The sequence below is a fragment of the Oncorhynchus kisutch genome, linkage group LG17 (genome assembly GCF_002021735.2).
Source record: "Oncorhynchus kisutch isolate 150728-3 linkage group LG17, Okis_V2, whole genome shotgun sequence".
Classification (NCBI taxonomy): domain Eukaryota; kingdom Metazoa; phylum Chordata; class Actinopteri; order Salmoniformes; family Salmonidae; genus Oncorhynchus; species Oncorhynchus kisutch.
Genome location: NC_034190.2, coordinates 72,456,576 through 72,475,551, shown reverse-complemented (window position 1 = coordinate 72,475,551; position 18,976 = coordinate 72,456,576). Strand labels below are relative to the sequence as shown.

Sequence of the window (18,976 nt, the reverse complement as noted above, 5' to 3'; positions counted from 1 at the left end):
TTTGGTGTGGGAACCATTACATTGTTCCTCTTCCTCAGAGGGATGTAATGACGATGTTAAGCAATCCCAGACACAACTGCAGACTCTCGGCCTCAAGCTCTGACAGGATAGGCAACAATTGACAGTGTGCGTCTGCTCGGCTGGCCCAATTGCTAATTCATGCAAGTTGACAATCGGGAGAGGATAATGATGAGTGACGACGATAGTGAAAATAAAGAGGAAAGACACTTACACAGAGAGAGACTAATGTGAGGTTTACATTTTGAGTGAGTAGAAGAAATCCATTGCAGCACAAAGAAGATGATGATACCACTATTACTGTATTGCTAGGCTACTACTAGGCTATTACTGTATTGCTAGGCTACTACTAGGCTATTACTGTAATGCTAGGCTACTACTAGGCTATTACTGTATTGCTAGGCTACTACTAGGCTATTACTGTAATGCTAGGCTACTACTAGGCTATTACTGTATGGCTAGGCTACTACTAGGCTATTACTGTAATGCTAGGCTACTACTAGGCTATTACTGTATTGCTAGGCTACTACTAGGCTATTACTGTATTGCTAGGCTACTACTAGGCTATTACTGTAATGCTAGGCTACTACTAGGCTATTACTGTATTGCTAGGCTACTACTAGGCTATTACTGTATTGCTAGGCTACTACTAGGCTATTACTGTAATGCTAGGCTACTACTAGGCTATTACTGTATTGCTAGGCTACTACTAGGCTATTACTGTATTGCTAGGCTACTACTAGGCTATTACTGTAATGCTAGGCTACTACTAGGCTATTACTGTAATGCTAGGCTACTGTACTAAGCACCATTTGCATTACTGTATCTGTCTGTCTGCCGTTCTTCTTTGGTTGAGAAGAATTTGGTCTGAATATGAAACAGAGAAATTCCACCAATAATATTCTTCTTACAAAACTAAATGTAAAGGTGAATGACAGTTAACGTCGGCGAGAAAGAACATTGGGTATTGAATTGTGCACTAAACTGGCTGCTGACTGAAACTCCATGTAAGAAAAAGCAAACATGATGAAATCATCATGAAAAACAAATAGAAGTTGACACAAAAGAGGCATCTAAACTTTCAAAACGGGCTTACTAGATGCAGTGGCCAACCCATGGATATTGAATCCGAAATGCTTTCTATATGGATTAATATAATCATAAAATGGATATTAGATTGAGGTGGTTAAACAACACTCAATTGTACAATAAATGTAGCTATTTTAGAGCAATTCAGTTTTGTATTGTCAATGAAATAATGCAGCTTTCTAACAATAGCTTGTAAACTAAATGTTGTTGAACATACAGATGGCTAGTGTTACCGCTTTCACTATAGTACTTGGTATACCATCCATTATGTGATAGGTTACATAGGAAGCTCTGTACTAGATCCCTGTATCAGCAAAAAAAAGGGCTCTTGTGAATATGACAGCCCCAGTGGATATGGGTCTTAACAATCTCAGGGGAGCCAGCCCTGGCACACAGTAGTCTCCAGTCTCACAGTTATCAGACCTTGTTAGGAAAAGGGGTATATCTAAAAATCCATCATAGAACAGGCAATGGCTTTTAGAGATCAGAATGATGTAGCAATGTCATAAATTGAATGACAATGATCTGATGATATGTCAAAAGTTCAGGAGGGTCACCTGCTTTCTGGCTACATAAACAAGCTCAAACAAGGTGATGTAGTAGTTTTGTTGAATGTTAACTGTGTAACCATCTATGTAAAAAAAAATATATAAATATATTTTAAATCAACAACATTAACATGCTTCTTGAACTCCCTTGAACTATGCGGAAACAATATAATGGCCGCAAACAGATAGAAAAATACAAAGTGGTCCTATATATTTGCTTGTTACTGTGACTTTTTTAAAACATGAAACCCTTCAGCGAGTTTTGAAAAGTGAAACATATTTACAAGAGTATCCGTGTGGAGTTGGAGTGTTCGGGAACAGGAAGTGTGTCATCAGATGAAGTCTTTTTCCGTCCTCTCTCTGCACTTGGTTCTCCAGTGTGAAGGATCTGAGGGTGATGCTTAGTGAAATGCTAATTTTGCGTTTATGATTACCAAGGCCCATGGGCGATATTATGCACTAATGTGAACTAATGCAATAGATTACAGAGCACTGGCTCTGGGGAACAAACAGCAAACAGATGTGAACTCAAAAATAAGGGGAAAAAAGTGTTCAATGTGGTAGAGACTGTCCCTTGTAATTTAGTGTTGACAAAATGCACAATTTGATACGCTTTGTCAGTCTCTCTTCCTTTTCTCATGATTCTGATGCTAGGCCAGTGACAGTCAATGGTGTGCTATTGTATCGTTTCTCAATCTAAAGTACACAACCCATTGACGGTATACAATGTACAACCATCTTAACATAGGAATACACCACCAATCTACACAATTGTATACACTGTTTACATTTACTGATGGCCAAAATACTTCACAACCCTTTTATTACCCAAAACATGTCACCCTGCATCAACACATCCCTGATAACAGACACAAATCAAAGATGTGCAGGTAAGCATTCCTGCACCAGTCTATCGGAATCATTGATTGTATAAAGATGAGAATGTACAGCATCCACACAGCACAGAAACACCACCTACCTCCATGTTGCTGCACTCGAGTTTGTATACACTGCCCTCTGGCGTTTACTTGCAGTTAAGACATTATCCAGACAATGAACGGACCAAAGTACAGGTAACTGCCAAAATAAAGGAAACACCAACATACAATCAAATCCAATTTTATTGGTCATACACACATGGGTAGCAGATGTTAATGTGAGTGTAGTAAAATGCTTGTGCTTCTAGTCCTGACAGTGCAGTAATATCTAACAAGTAATCTAACAATTCCGCCACAACTACCTAATACACACAAATCTAAAGGGGTGAATGAGAATATGTACATATAAATATATGGATGAGCGATGGCCAAGCGGCATAGGCAAGGTGCAATAGATGGTATAAAATAGAATACATACATATGTTAGTAATGCAAGATATGTAACCATTATTAAAGCGGCATTATTTAAAGTGCCATTGTTTAAAGTGACTAGTGATCCATTTATTAAAGTGGCCAGTGTTGGGTCTCTGTGTAGGCAGCAGACTCTGAGTTAGTGATTACTGTTTAGCAGTCTGATGGCCTTCCTGTGACATCAGGTGATGTAGGTGTCATGGAGGGCAGGTAGTTTGCCCCTGGTGAGGCATTGTGCAGACCGCACCACCCTCTGGAGAGTCTTGCAGTTGATGGCGGTGTAATTGCCATACCAGGTTGTGATAAAGCACGACAGGATGCTCTCAATTGTGCATCTGTAAAAGTTTGTCAGGTTTTGGGTGAAAAACTAAATTTCTTCTGCCTCCTGAGGTTGAAGAGGCGCTGTTGTGCCTTCTTTACCATACTGTCTGTGTGAGTGGACCAGTTCAGTTTATCTGTGATGTGTACGCCGAGGAACTCAAAAACTTTCCACCTTCTCCACTGCTGTCCCTTCGTTGTGGATAAGGGGGTGCTCCCTCTGTTGTTTCCTGAAGTCCACAATCATCTCCTTTGTTTTGTTAATGTTGAGTGGGAGGTTGTTTTCCTCCAGCTTGATGATGAGCTTAGAGTGTACTATGGTGTTGAATGCTGAGCTGTAGTCAATGAACAGCATTCTTACATAGGTATTCCGCTTGTCCAGATGAGATTGGGCAGAGTGCAGTGTGATGGCAACTCCATCGTCTGTGGACCGGTTGGGGCGGAATGCAAACTGAAGTGGGTCTAGTGTGCACTTCATGATGACAGGAGTGCAACGGGGCGGTTGTCATTTAGTTCAGTTATCTTTGTCTTCTTGGGTACAGGAACAATGGTGGCCATCTTGAAGCATGTGGGGACAGCAGACTGGGATAGGGAGAGATTGAATATGTCCGTAAACACACCAGCCAACTGGTCTGCGCATGCCTTAATAGGGCATTGGTTCACCACAAGCCAGAACAGCTTCAATGCACCTTGGAATAGATTCTACAAGTGTCTACAACTCTGTCAGGATGTAACACCATTCCATAATTTGCTGTTTTGTTGATGGTGGTGGAAAACGCAGTCTCAGGCGTCGCTCTTCTCCCCTAAGTGTTCATTTGGGTTGAGATCTGGTGACTGAGACAGCCATGGTATATGGTTTACATAGTTGTTATGCTCATCAAACCATTTAGTGACCACTCTTCCCCTGTGGATGGGGGCATTGTCATCCTATGAGGGCATAGGCATGGTAGCAAACATAATTACATTAATCATAGTATGTTAATTTTCATTTCTGCAGACTGAAGGTCTGAGTGTGAATGTTTATTGGATCCCTCTACTCAAGACAACAATTACACTTGATCTAAGTCAAAAGACCAAACAATGAGATCACAACATAGAAAAGTGAAAACTGAAGAAAAAAATGAATGCATGTATTGACATGGCTATCATTTATTAGGCGAACGTAAACCACACTGGGTGAAATCACTGTATAAAGTACTGTAGAGCAGCATAGGCAGACATAGCATTGCATCTCAAATAGGAGTAAATTCAACTAACCAGGTTAAGTCCAGTATCCGTCACAATAATTACCTAGGCTAATACATAAACCAAACTTCGATTTAACTGATAACTTAATAACCATTTGCTTATGAAAGCAGGAAAGGAGAAGTCTGAAACTGTCCATTTCCAGTGACGGAAAAAAAAAAGGTCTCAAAAGTTGTTTCAAGGTTACATAAACAGGAAGATGGTAGGCCTATAGTAAGACTTGGAAAGATACCTGTAGACATTTTTAAACAGCACAAACAAGTATTATAACACTACTCGTCTATGCCCCAAATGTCATGGACCCATGGTGATAGTCATACAACTCTTGAGCGATATTTCACTTTTTACATTGCACACACACACAGAAAACAAAAAATTTACAGAAATAAATACCACCTTAAAAATTATAACAGCAAAAATATGAAATAACAGAGGTCTGGTGTGCCCCAAATTGCTTGAAAATATCAGAACGCTTCCTACACCATGTGCATTAATTTGTAACAGTTAATGCTTAAATGAAGTAGAATCATAGAGCTCAAATTGAGTTCTGAAACCTGAGACAATTGTTTTTTCAGTGTACAATGTTGAGCAATTCCTGCAGTAAGGCATTCACTCTGCTCTCCCTGACTTATATACAGAATCAACAAGTAGTAGACCACAGCTTCAGAAAAGCCTGTGACAAAGCAGGCAGACAAGTTAACACAATCCAACCTGAGGCAAAAGACTATCTTAAGATCCTGCATGACATGAACAAGAGTCCTGAATACCGTTTGGAAAAACAGTCTATGTAAAAAAAGAAACATCTGAACAGTATTCGTACGCACAAAAACTGGAATCCCTCAGATATTCGGTCCATGTTTTACCACTGTTACAGCATAGTCGGTTGTGAGGAATCCATAGGCAGAACAGAACCAGCAGCCTTTTCTATGTACATTTCACATAATACCGAGTAGCAGGAATCCCTGGCTTCAGGCTCTGATCATGTTTATCCAGTGAATAACTACTACTTATAGGCACAGACATGTTGCTCCCAACTCTCCAAAATGCACTGGCTCAATAGTAGACATGATAGCTACTGCAGCTTCATATCATCAGAAAAATAACTGCCTACTATGAGCGTCAACAGTCTATAAATTGAGTTTGAGGCAAGATACGTCAACATACAGCTTTTGTTTTGTAAACTAAGAACTCAAGCTGTAGGTCAGATAAAACCCTACCCAACATCAGTGCTTTGACAAAAACATGGTCCTTTGATTGCTGACTGTATGTCATATTAGACAGACCAGCGTATTAATAAACAAAAGGTAACTTCCTCTTAACACTTCTCATTTATACATGTTTTATCTAGTGCAACCATAACAATATGATATTCAAACAGTCATTTGTCAACTACCTCAACTGTTATATTAGATGGATGTGTATAGATCAGTGGGGGTAGGTCATTTAAGGGTCAGGCCTTTCCTCCAGGTAAACTCTCAAAAGATGATTGTAGCATGAACTTCTCAGTGTATTTCAAACCTACGGAAGGCTATAAAATGTATTCTATTTATCTCAACACAGAACTTAAGACAAAGTTACTTACACCATGACCGGTCAAGTCAACCAGAACAATAGCATACCATTAGAACAGTTAAGCCCTTTCGTCAGTGGGTCCACTGCATTCATTACTGATGGGTCTGGAATAGGCTCTCCTCTGTAGCATACTAGCTGGGTAGAGTAATGGCCTACTCCCTAGGAAGAGGAGAAGGACAATATTAGGAGTAACCCTAAAGTAAGTTTGATACAAACCGTAATAATGGCAATATGATATAGCTGTCCAACTCTAATACGGAACCCCACGACATTTACAACTACACTAACATCATGAAAATGGGATGAATTAATTTCAAACGTGTAGAAAATACATAAGATAAAGCTTTTAGCTCATACCTCTTGGGTTTGTCTGCACTCCATGACTGGGGTTAGCCACAGTGGGATGGTAGAGGGAGGCCAGGTCACTGGGGGTGTAGGAACGGAGGATGTTGATCATATTCCAGTCAGTCTCCATGCTGCTGCTGCTTGCAGAGGCTGGAGGGTTGGATGCTTTGACTGGGGCATAGGCTTGCAGCCTGTGAGAGGGAGAGGCTACATTTCTTCCTGAGGGAAGCAGTCCGTTGTACCTGTCCTCCATCCTAAAGCCAGTATCAACAGTGTCCGTTTCCCTTCCGGGGAGCACAGAGAATCTCTGCCTCTTACTGGAAGGTTCACCACCAAAGTCCATTGGGGGAAGACTACCGAACCGGCTGGAGAGGCATAGCCTGGCAGCATCTGAGGGCCAGATTACAACACTACCGCTCCTCACAGGACCACTTCTTAAGCCGCTTGCCACTCTGCTGTCCGATGGGCTCTGCCTCGGTCTCTCCATTACAGGTTTGCTATATTTTCTACCATTGGTGTTGGATTGTTCTGCTGGCTCTGTAAACCTGGATTGGCCCTGGCTGGTGGTAGGCGGCATCATCATCATCCTGTACCGCTGATTGTCCAGGCCCAGGGCTCCCATCGCCTTCCGGGGTTCATTGGTGAGAGACTGTTTAGGCCCATTAGGGTTGGAGGGGTGAGTCTTTCCTGTACGTTTTCCAGGAGACTGAGGGGTTGGGGATTTGGTCCGGCGAGGGTGTCTCCGATCTACAAGAGGCAGCAGGGTGACATCTTTACCCTCAAGGGCAGGGGGGCAGCCAGTATAACGCTTCAGTTTTAGACTTCTGTTCTTCTTAGTTATGTCAGACTTCTCCTTGTGAAGCAGCTTCTTGTGCATGAGCAGGACCTCTGGGTACATAGTGCTGAAGGCACAGGACGAACAGGCATTGGAAATCAACACATTCCTTGGTATTAGGGTGGCGGAGATGGAAAGTGAAACTTTTAAGGACAAATTTAATGGGGAGCTGAAGCCCTCATCATTTATTTCCTTTCCTTCCATCTTCAGGTTAACAGGTACGGGGTGTTTTGTCTCCTGTCCTTCCCTCTTCAGGTTAACAGGTACGATATGTTTTGTCTCCTGTCCTTCCATCTTCAGGTTAACAGGTATGGGGTGTTTTGTCTCCTGTCCTTCCATCTTCAGGTTAACAGGTACGGGGTGTTTTGTCTCCTGTCCTTCCATCTTCAGGTTAACAGGTACGGGGCATTTTATGTGTGCAGAAGAAGAGTAAGCAGCCGTAGAAATCAATTTCCCATACTCAGCATTCACTTGAGCAAGTGGGCTGGCATTCTTGACAACGATGCTATTAAATCTATCCTCTGGTTTCATAATGGCACAAGGTTTGGTTGCAGGCCTGACATTGGGAGTTGGCCACAGTTTGGATCGGTTGGGGACCCGTTTGTCATCTCTGTTTCTGGTGAATTCTTTCTCACTGGGAGATGGCACAGATATCACAGTCTTATTGGGGATGTCAGTGTAAGGTTTGTCCTTGTGACGTCTATCTAAGTGATATCTCAGTGAGGTTTTCTGGGCTGCAGCATAGTCACAGTATATACATTTGTATGGTTTTTCACCTGAAAGACAAAAGAATTGCATAAGCATAATATGATCCTAACAGCAAATACAGTCTTCAGATGAATTAAATACTGAAAGTACTACATACAGAAAACAGGGGTGTAACGGTTTGGTACATATTGCGGTTTTGGGGTCACGGTATGGTTAACGGGAAAATTAAAACCCAACAGTTACTGTAGTTAATTTCGGGTTATTCCTGATTCCATCTTTGTTCATGTAAATGCCTGATGAGAGCACAATCAGGAATACCAACATTTCACTTTGCATTTTCTTAAATGATTACTCATCAACAAAACTAAAATAAAGTGCAACATGTGTATGAAATCAATATATAAACATTGTTAAGAAATTGTATAGGCCTATGCTGTTTTCTTACAAAAGAACAGAACTAGTTCCTGGTTGCGCCTCAAAAGGACAGCCTGAAATACAGCAATTAAGATTGTAATTTTTATTACAAAGCGATTTACTCAAGAGGCATACAACGCAGCTTCGGAATAGCCTATAAGCCTAGTGTTTACTTGATGTTGTATGTATTAATTTGGGTTCACAGTGCGGACCAAATCGAGGTCCCATTACCGAACGGTTCAGTACAGTTACACCTCTAGCACTCAGAGTAAGCCCATCCAACTTCATGTTAAACCTTAAAGCCAAATAACAGCTATAAATCTCAACTTACATTTCCCAATTGTGCAGCCTATTTCAAGTTCCAATGTCACATGCACAAGTACAGTGAAATGCTTTTCTTGCAAGCTCTAAACCCAACAATGCAGTAATCAATATCCATGTAGGACCACAAATAACAAATCAGGCTTCCCAGCATTACATAATGTTTACCTGTATGGGTCCTGAGGTGAATGTTGAGGTAATAGCTGGAACGGAATGTCTTGCCACAGTAACTACACTCCCTGGAGGACACAAGATGTTTCACCTTTATTTGATCAAATCCATCTTCACTTTTATCTGTAGAGAAAACAAAAACAGGAGATTGGGTCATGTGAAGAAATCAAATAGTCTACTTACAAAAACTTGTGTGAAGCAAGTGGATTTGCATAACCTGTAAATGACCAGTAGAGGGAACCGTTGAAAATAAATGGCCATTTACAGGTTTTTCCCAATTTTTACACACTAAAACTGGCCCATGAGGGACAACGACCCAAACCTGTAACTAATTTACCAGAAGCATACACCAAATTGGAATAGTACTGGCACATGTTTTGTCTTACACTGAGATTGCAATTTTACAAACATTTGGCAAAATAACACAATTATCTATCTTTGGCACGACCTTCACAACTAAAATCTTGTGTGCAAGTGAAAAGCAACACTGTTCAACAAGCTAAGCTCAATTACCAATTGATCACTTTTACACTTCACAGGTAGAGGTGGGGGTAGGTGTATAGGTGTAGGAAAATCAGGAACAAGGAGAGTAATCTGACGAAATTCAGGCAAATGTGGTTTGACCTTGGGAGAGACTGGGCAGAGAGTGCAGGCCAATCTGAGCCGCTTCACCGTAGCATCTATTATCTGGACGTTCCAAAATGAGAATAGGTCCAATGTCTCCAGTACATAAACTCAGCAAAAAAAGAAACGTCCTCATACTGTCAACAGTGTTAATTTTCAGCCAACTTAACATGTGTAAATATTTGTATGAACATAACAAGATTCAACAACTGAGACAAACTGAACAAGTTCCACAGACGTGACTAAAATAAATTGAATAATGTGTCCCTGAACAAAGGAGGGTCAAAGTCAAAAGTAACAATCGGTATCTGTTACTAGAATGTGGCCACCATCTGCATTAAGTTATTGCTTTGAGATGTTACCTCACTCTTCCACCAGGCACCGGCAAGTTCCCGGACATTTCTGGGGGGGAAATGGCCCTAGCCCTCACCCTCCGATCCAACAGGTCCCAGACGTGCTCAATGGGATTTCGATTCGGGGTCGTCGCTGGCCATGGCAGAACACTGACATTCCTGTCTTGCAGGAAATCATGCACAGAACGAGCAGTATGGCTGGTGGCATTGTCATGCTGGAGGGTCATGAAGGATGAGCCTGCAGGAAGGGTACCACATGAGGGAGCATGTCGTCTTCCCTGTAACGCACAGAGTTGAGATTGCCTGCAATGACAACAAGCTCAGTCCAATGATGCTGTGACACACCGCCCCAGACCATGACACACCCTCCACCTCCAAATCGATGTCGCTCCAGAGTACAGATCTCGGTGTAACGCTCATTCCTTCACGATAAACGCGAATCTGACCATCACCCCTGGTGAGACAAAACCGTGACTCGTCAGTAAAGAGCACTTTTTGCCAGTCCTGTCTGGTCCAGCGACGGTGGGTGTGTGCCCATAGGAGACGTTGCTGCCGGTGATGTCTGGTGAGAACCTGCCTTACAACAGGCCTACAAGCCCTCAGTCCAGCCTCTCTCTAGCGGACCGTCTGAGCACTGATGGAGTGATGTTCGGATGTACCGATCCTGTGCAGGTGTTGTTACACGTGGTCTGCCACTGCAAGGACGATCAGCTGTCCGTCCTGTCTCCCTGTAGCGGTGTCTTAGGCGTCTCACAGTACGGACATTGCAATTTAATGCCCTGGCCACATCTGCAGTCCTCTTGCCTCCTTGCAGCATGCCTAAGGGGACCCTGGGCATCTTTCTTTTGGTGTTTTTCAGAGTCAGTAGAAAGGCCTCTTTAGTTTTCATAACTGTGACCTTAATTGCCTACCATCTGTAAGCTGTTAGTGTCTTAACGACCGTTCCACAGGTGCATGTTCATTAATTGTTTATGGTTCATTGAACAAGCATGGGAAACCGTGTTTAACTTCTCTAGGCTAGGGGGCAGCATTTGGAATTTTGGATGAAAAGCGTGCCCAAATTAAACTGCTGGCTACTCAGGCCCAGAAGATATATGCATATAATTGGTAGATTTGGATAGAAAACACTCTAAAGTTCAAAAACTGTTAAAATAGTGTCTGTGAGTAAAACATAACTGATTTGGCAGGCGAAAACCTGAGAAAAATCCATCCAGGAAGTAGGATTATTTTGTTTTGTAGTTTTCTATTCAATGCCATTACAGTATCCATTGACTTAGGACTCAAATTGCAGTTCCTGTGCCTTCCACTAGATGTCAACAGTCTTTAGAAATTGTTTCAGGCTTGTATTCTGAAAAATGAGGGAGTGAGAGCAGTCTGAATGAGTGGACCATGCAGTGTCACAGAGCTTTTTCATGCGTGCGACCGAGAGAGTGCCTTTCTTGTTAACCTTTTATATTGACGACGTTATTGTCCGGTTGAAATATTATCGATTATTTAGGCTAAAAAGGATTGAATATAAACATCGTTTGACATGTTTCTATGAACTTTACAGATACAACTTGGATTTTTTTGTCTGCCTGTTGTGACTGCGTTTGAGCCTGTGGATTACTGAAGAAAACACGAACAAAACTGAGGTTTTTGGATATAAAGAGAGACTTTATCGAACAAAACAAACATTTATTGAGTAAATGAATGTCTTCTGAGTGCAACCATATGAAGATCAAAGGTAAGTGATTCATTTTATCTCTATTTCTGACTTGTGTAACTCTTCTACTTGACTGGTTACTGTTTGTAATGATTTGTCTGCTGGGCGATGTTCTCAAATAATCATAAGGTATGCCTTCACCGTGAAGCCTTTTTGAAATCTGACACCGTGGTTGGATTCACAAGAAGTTCATCTTTAAACCTATGTAAAATACTTGTATGTTTTCTGAATTTTTATAATGGGTATTTCTGTATTTGGCGCTCTGCAATTTCACTGGATGTTGGCCAGGTGGGACGCTAGCTTCCCACATACCCTAGTGAGGTTAAACCCTTTACAATGAAGATCTGTGAAGTTATTTTGATTTTTACAAATTGTCATTGAAAGACAGGTAAACTCAGCAATAAAAGAACAGTCCCCTTTTCAGGACCCTATCTACTACTTGACAGTAATACAACATAAAGCACAGTAAAGACTGTAGATTCCAATACATACTGTAAAGTGAAACAAAGTCAATGTTTCATGTACTGTATGTATGTTTCATGTACTGTTTGTATGAAATTGGGGGCTATACTACTTTGTAACATGTTTATGTTGTATACTTTATTACTGTAGTGTATTATATTTTTTTGTAGAAATGAAAGACGACAACCACGTGGTGGTAAAACGCGTCTATTTACAGACGAACAAGAGGCTGCTATTGTGCAAATGGTAGTTGAAAATAATGCTATAAAACTGCGGGGAAATCCAACAGATTATTGAAAACCCTGCCATCTTCCACAACATCAGAGTGAGCTTATCAACCATAGCCCGCATCTTGCATTTGTGTTCCATTCTTGTTTGAGCAAACACAAACAATACACAATATACTGTAACAAATTATTAGTCTTTACACTGAAATAGGTTCTGATAGTAGTAGTGATGCACCAATATTACATTTTTTGCCGAAACCGATATCGAATATTTTCCTTGCCAAAAACAACCATACTGATAACCAATATTTAAGATTTTAGCAGCCTTAAGCATTCTAGTACAGTTAAATAGTTAAACACACACACACACGGACGCAGAGGTCTAAGGCACTGCATCTCAGCGCAAGAGGCGTCACTACAGTCCCTGGTTCGAATCCAGGCTGTCTCACATCCGGCCGTGATTGGGAGTCCCATAGGGCGGCACACAATTGGCCCAGCGTCGTCCGGGGCGTCATTGTAAATAAGAATTTGTTCTTAACTGACTTGCAGAGTTAAATAAAGGTTACACACACTACACTGATCAAAAACTAATTTTGTTGGCATTTACGTATGTACCCATTACCAGTAAAACATAATCAAAACAGATTTCTTTCACTTACTTGCTGTGCTGTTTCGTTGTTCATTTGTTCAGTTGTTTCATTTTCAAATCAGGATTTCTATGGAACACCGTTTGTGTCTTTGCGTGTCAAAAAAGATACACGTCAAATAACACGACATAATCCATTTCAGTAGCTATAGTTAGCGAGCTAACTATACAGCTAGGTGTCATCTAAAATAACCCTAATTTATAAGACAGTTCTTACTTGATTAATGGTGGCCGGATCCATCTATGTGAAGCTAGCCACAATAAGGATTAGCCACAATAAGGATTAGCCACAATAGTGGATTTGCGGTTAGCCTTCAAAAGTGAAGTGTGGCATAATTGTACTATATGTATTCATCTGCATCACTGTCAATGACACACGTTTATTTTAAAGGCAAACTGTAAATTCCACTATTGTGCCTAATCCTTATTGTGGCTAGCTTCACAACACATAACCGGGTCTGGTTGTGCCTCACTAGCCAGATGAAGCTAGCTGGCTGCTTATAACGTTAGCTTTGGGCAACAGGGTTAAGTAGCTGGCTAGCTATTTAAGTAAAAATTCAATAGGCAAACAACAAGTGGCAACCTTGCTAATACTTACAAGGATTCCTAAATCATTGTTAAGAATAATGAAAATGACTGCAGTTTTGACCGGTCATTGTTTTCAGGCTGGTTATATTGGTGCTAGCTAGGTACCAAGCTAAAGCTAGCTAGTTGCAGTCGAACAAATAATGCTTTATTACCAACGCGGTATTGTAAACATCATTTGTAGCTGGTGTTTGCAGACTTTTGTACAGCTTTGACAGTGCTACTCTCATCTTTTTTGACACGCAAAGACCCAAACGCCATTCCATAGTATGTATATCGTGACTAATAGCAGTGACACTATTACTGTGTAACTCCGGTACGGCAACATCTGAAAAATAGTACACATGGTAGTGTGTACCGGTGCTTGACCAGTCTGCGAAAGCAAACATCACCCACGGTTGATTGTCAAGGGCAATGAATTCCATTATCTTAGAGTTAATGGATTTCGCCCTTGAGTTGTCTCGCTGAATTTTCCTAACTCTTTCAAATGACTGCTCGACTTGTTGACTGCTCGATCCACACAGCAGACATTGTGTGGGCTAGGTTTGGAATGCTGTGTTGCACGTGGCGTTATTACATAATTACTCTGAACCACTGTATTAGCAAAACATTTACATAATGCACTGACAAATCATATTTTTAAAAAAAAATCTCTCTAAAATGGTTCAATATAATATTACATAGGTATGCACGGTAGCTATGACATCGTTTTTTAACGAACTGATACCGATGATGGCATTTTTAGCTAATATTGGCTGATTCAGAAATGTTCACCGATATATCGTGCATCCCTAGACAGTGTGTTGAATATGTCACAGTGTGATCTTGGTTGTCACTAAGTTAGATTCATTAGATTATTTTTTTCTCATTTGTAAGCAGAGTTTCATTTCGAGCAGGAAGTACATGATGTTGATTTCTGTGTTTCATTTTGGAAGATGTCTGTGGGGTTTGGGGAAATTGGCTAACTGTTTTGTGATCAGAGTTTTGAGTACTGGAGATGTAGTTACAGCAAACGTGTTTTAACAATTGGGAAAAACTGTAAATCCACCTTTCATCATTAGAAAACAAATGGTTGTTTCTTAAACTTTAAGTTGCTGTATTTACCTGAAAATAAGGCATCTCCCGGTGCTCCGTCATCTGACCCTTCTTCAGACCCCTCTTCTTTGGGGGACCCTGCTCTGGAGAGCTTGCCATCAATGAAGGCAGTGGGGCTCTCCGCCTCACCCCTCTCCCTCTTGTGCACCCTGGAGTGGAGAACAAGCTGGTGGTACGTCCTGAATGTCCTCCCACAGTCCTCACAGTGCGTCGGCTTGTCATTTCGACTTGACTTCTGATCAGGTTCTGGTGATGGGGTCTCTCCAGCAGTCTGGCTGGATCTCAGTTCTCTACCCAAGTTGTCTTTAACACACTTGTTGTCACCTTCTTGGCCTTCTGACCAGATGTTTGTCAGTTCTTTATCTGAGCCAGAGTCCTCGTTGTTAGAGCTGTGGTCTTGGATTAGGCCTAGATCTTTAGCCATACTTGGACAAACTGCTATCTTTCCCTTGGTGGCAAGTTGCCAGGCCTGGTAGGTGTTGAAAGGGTCTAGTTGGGCAATCCACCTAGAAGATCTCTCTGGTATAGTACTTTTCTCAGAGAGGGGGCGAAGGTTGAGTACCTGTAAAAAACCTTGTTGACTGAGGGGATCTTCCTGTCTATCCTTCTCTCTGTTTTCATCAGCCTCTAATTCTTTACTATGTACTTTGCTGTGTTCCACCAAATGGTGTTTATCGGGAAAAAAGAAGCCACAGGTAAAGCACATTTTATAAGGGGTGATTACGGGCTCTGGGACTTGGTCTTGGATGACTTCATTGATAATAACTGGACCATCCAGGTTCTGCTGGGCCTTAGCCTTATGGAACCTCATATGGTTCCTGAGAAACCAGGGTTCTTTGAACCGCCGGCCACAAAAGTTACAGTGAAATGTGAAACAGTCCTTGTGTGTCCTCATGTGGCTCTCCAGCTCACTGGCACCCTCTGTGGCCTGATCACACACAACGCAGCTAAATACCACCTCCTTCACAGTTGGCAACCTGGGTTTGGACCGGGCCCTCTCACCTGGGATCAAGAACTCTGCCTCCACACGCAGAACTGTCGTTTCGAACAGTGTTGTGGGGTGCTGGGTCAGGACGTGTGGGCCCAGGTCATCTTGGTGTGTGAAGGTCTGGTCACAAAACATACAGTCCAGGGCTTCCAGCAGGCTTCCCTCTGGCTGAGCCTCGGCTTTGTTAGTGATGGTGGCACTGTGAGGAGTCATGCTGGAGCCAGACCCTGGCATGCTAGCACCACTACTAATATTTAGAACGTCTTCTCCAAGTCCATCTTGACTTTCCACATATGGCAACCGGTGAGTTGGCATTTCCTCAAAAGTTGCAATTGATCTATATACTTAAGTATTCTATAAGTAAGGAGTTACTGGATGATGTTTCTGAATATCAATGTGGAAGATTGTCAGTGATTCATCCAGGGGAGTTAGGTCTTAGTAGGTAGATTCCTGTAAAACACAAAATAACAAGGAAAAGGTTAGGCCAATGTAGTATCATCATGGAATAGTGCTATCCGGGGATCCTTGGGACATCCCTACCCTAAATCCTAACCTTAACCATTTTACATTTCAACTTCAATGGGGTAGGGACATCCCAAGGATCCCAGAGAGCACAGACCTATCATTATGGCAAGGTGAGGCCTATGAATGCTAAAAGGCACCAAGCTACCTCAAATAACAAGGAAATTTAGTTCTCAAATTGAAACTGAATATGAGATTAATTTCCTCTTAGCATATAGTACTGTGAAGAATGCATCATTTTATTGCACATGGCTACATATTTAACACATCATTTGACAGTTTGCCATTAATGCAAAGCCTTGGCTTGTGGATATATTTTTAGCAGTTGGATAAAATGTGGAATAAATGGACAAACTAGATACACAAATACATCCTAATTAAAATTATGGCATTGCACAAACAGTTTGATAGTCTCTACAAACAGCTTGTAATTTAAATTAAATCATGAAATATTAGTTTAACTATTTTGGTTTCCACTTCCATACTGAAATAGCAGAATGTGTTCGTTATTTGTTCAACAAGCCATGACAAGATGACCTAGTTGTCGACTAAGGAAGTGTCATCAAACACCATGAGAAAATAATATAGTCTTAAAATATTAGTCTTCTGTGACCCATCCCAGTCAGCCACCTATTTTTATATAAGATAGTAAAGTAGCACGTTATTTGACTGATGTTTAATCAGCTATGCAAACAGGTCTCCAATTTGTTATCCAACACATGCAACGTGATAAAAGACAAATGAGCCACTCGTCGAGTTAATCCAAAGGTTATGAATCTGTAATGCATGCCAAATTAGAAGGCTAATATGTGAAGGCTTAAAGTACATAGCTAGCTAGTTATTAATGTCCCACATAAAAAATAAATCGTGCTTTTCTATTGGATTATTTTCAATATTGTTAGAACTCAATAGTCACTTCTGTAACTCATTCTGCTACATCCTACTAACGTTAGCCACTGATAGGAAGTTGCTGTCCCCGTGTCTATCAAACATTGCGAAATTCAGCAAATTAGCTTTCTAGCTAGCCAAGCACGGAAATTCCTAATTTAACATGCACAAAGACATAGTTAATGGGTGAAAGGTAGGAAATAAAACATATATCCTAATTAACCATCATTTGAGGTCATCTTACGAAATAGTTTAATAACATTAGCTAATTTAGTTAGCTAGCAATCAATCAATACGCTCATTTTATATAAACTGCAGATAACTCACCAATACCTACCAATTCAGGCTTTCCAGGTATACTTTCAATTAATCGAAATTATATATCTAAGTGAAATAAACTGCGTGTTACATCCTGTCCCTAAACTAGCTAATTCATGAATAATAGCAGCTAGCCAAATTTGTTCACCTTCCTACAATTTTCGGTCACATTGTTCTTACTCAATGTTTGCAAGTCGCTATGTGGAGCTGTTGAATTGTGAGGCGCGCGCTCAACGAATCGGGGACAGAAGTAGCGCGTGCACTACAGCCCCAAAAGCGAAACAGTCACGTGGTCGCAACTTTTGAGAAAGTAAATAATTATATAAAGTAAAATGTATAATACAATGTAACATAATTACATAATAAACAATAGTGGGGCACACACATATGTATCTATTGCACACACATATGTATCTCTTATGAAAGCAAGGTAACAGAACGTCTGTAGATCTATTACAAATCACAAGAACAATAACAAGGTGGACTGCCCAAATGTAATCATTGTAATGGCGGTTGTGTCATGCGAATGGTTAGTCACCTATTGAGGCCTAGATAAGATTATTGGCTACTTGTTGAAAGATAACAGTGTGATTCTATTCTGTATATGAGATGGTACACATTTGGTTGTATCCGACATAATTTCCCATTTAAGACAGTCACAGTTGGTTAGCAAATAGGTCTAAATAAAATAGCAATGTTTTATGAACTTTGGTCTAAGCAAAAGTCTCAACTTCATGTTGTTCAGACAAAGAGTTGACTTTTACAAGTCTCTCACTCCACTTCCCATTGCAACAGAACAGAGCACCGTGTGGAGAGGGGGGATGGGGACCTGCAACTCACAGCTACATGTGGGATGATGTGCTATGCAGCAACAGGTCACTGTGTGTTTCCAGCATTGAATGATAGCCTTATAGCTTTGTATTTATATCAAATTATCACTGCAAAAGTAATTAGGCTATTCAACCCTTTTTTCTTATTTGAGATACACATTTGAATGTTTTTTGGAAATCAGGTTATATTTTAGTTTTGGTCAGACTATTGAAACTCAAAAAGTATTCAAATTATGATTTTGAATACTTGTCCTATTGTAAGACCCCAAAATGTTCAGAAATAACCATGATAATTTAATCCATAGTATACCATAGCCTACAATGCAACCATGAAATACAGGGATCTACTGAATGAAAAATGAAAAATCTATGAAGTGAACTAACATACATTCTATTCAAGGTGAGCTAGAAAAAACTTGATTTCTACTTGTATTTACTAATAATCAATGTAAAGTTAAGACCAATGCTTTATTCTTTCTCAGTACAATTGACCACATTTCCTCCGCTTTTCATCAGAGTACATGCATGTCAAAGCAACTGCTTCACCCCTCCCCCACCTCAGCTCCTCTGACAGCTGGCAATAGCATGGATCTCATTGTGGTTCCACTTTCAATTATTATGCCATTGACTACTCTATTCACAATGTGTTTTTCACAGAAAGTATGTATTAGTACTACTCTACCTCATTAATACTCACCCTTCTTGATTTTGTGATGGCTCAAGTTAGTCAGGAAACCCAAACACAATCACACTGTCTCTGGATGTTGGATGTTAACCCCACCCTAACCCTCCTCTTTCTA

At 40.8% G+C, this 18,976-nt stretch overlaps 1 protein-coding gene across 1 annotated transcript; it reads right to left on the bottom strand.

Moving 5' to 3' along the window:
- Positions 1 to 4,445: 4,445 nt before the first annotated feature.
- Positions 4,446 to 17,577, bottom strand: LOC109908252 (zinc finger protein 217). Its single transcript, XM_020506842.2, has 5 exons — positions 17,366 to 17,577; positions 14,640 to 16,068; positions 8,931 to 9,056; positions 6,497 to 8,095; positions 4,446 to 6,298 (listed from the first exon to the last, which is right to left on the bottom strand). Exons 2-5 carry the CDS (start codon positions 15,931 to 15,933, stop codon positions 6,198 to 6,200), a joined length of 3,120 nt encoding a protein of 1,039 aa, XP_020362431.1. The 5' UTR covers positions 15,934 to 16,068; positions 17,366 to 17,577; the 3' UTR covers positions 4,446 to 6,197.
- Between the last annotated feature and the right edge of the window lie 1,399 nt (positions 17,578 to 18,976).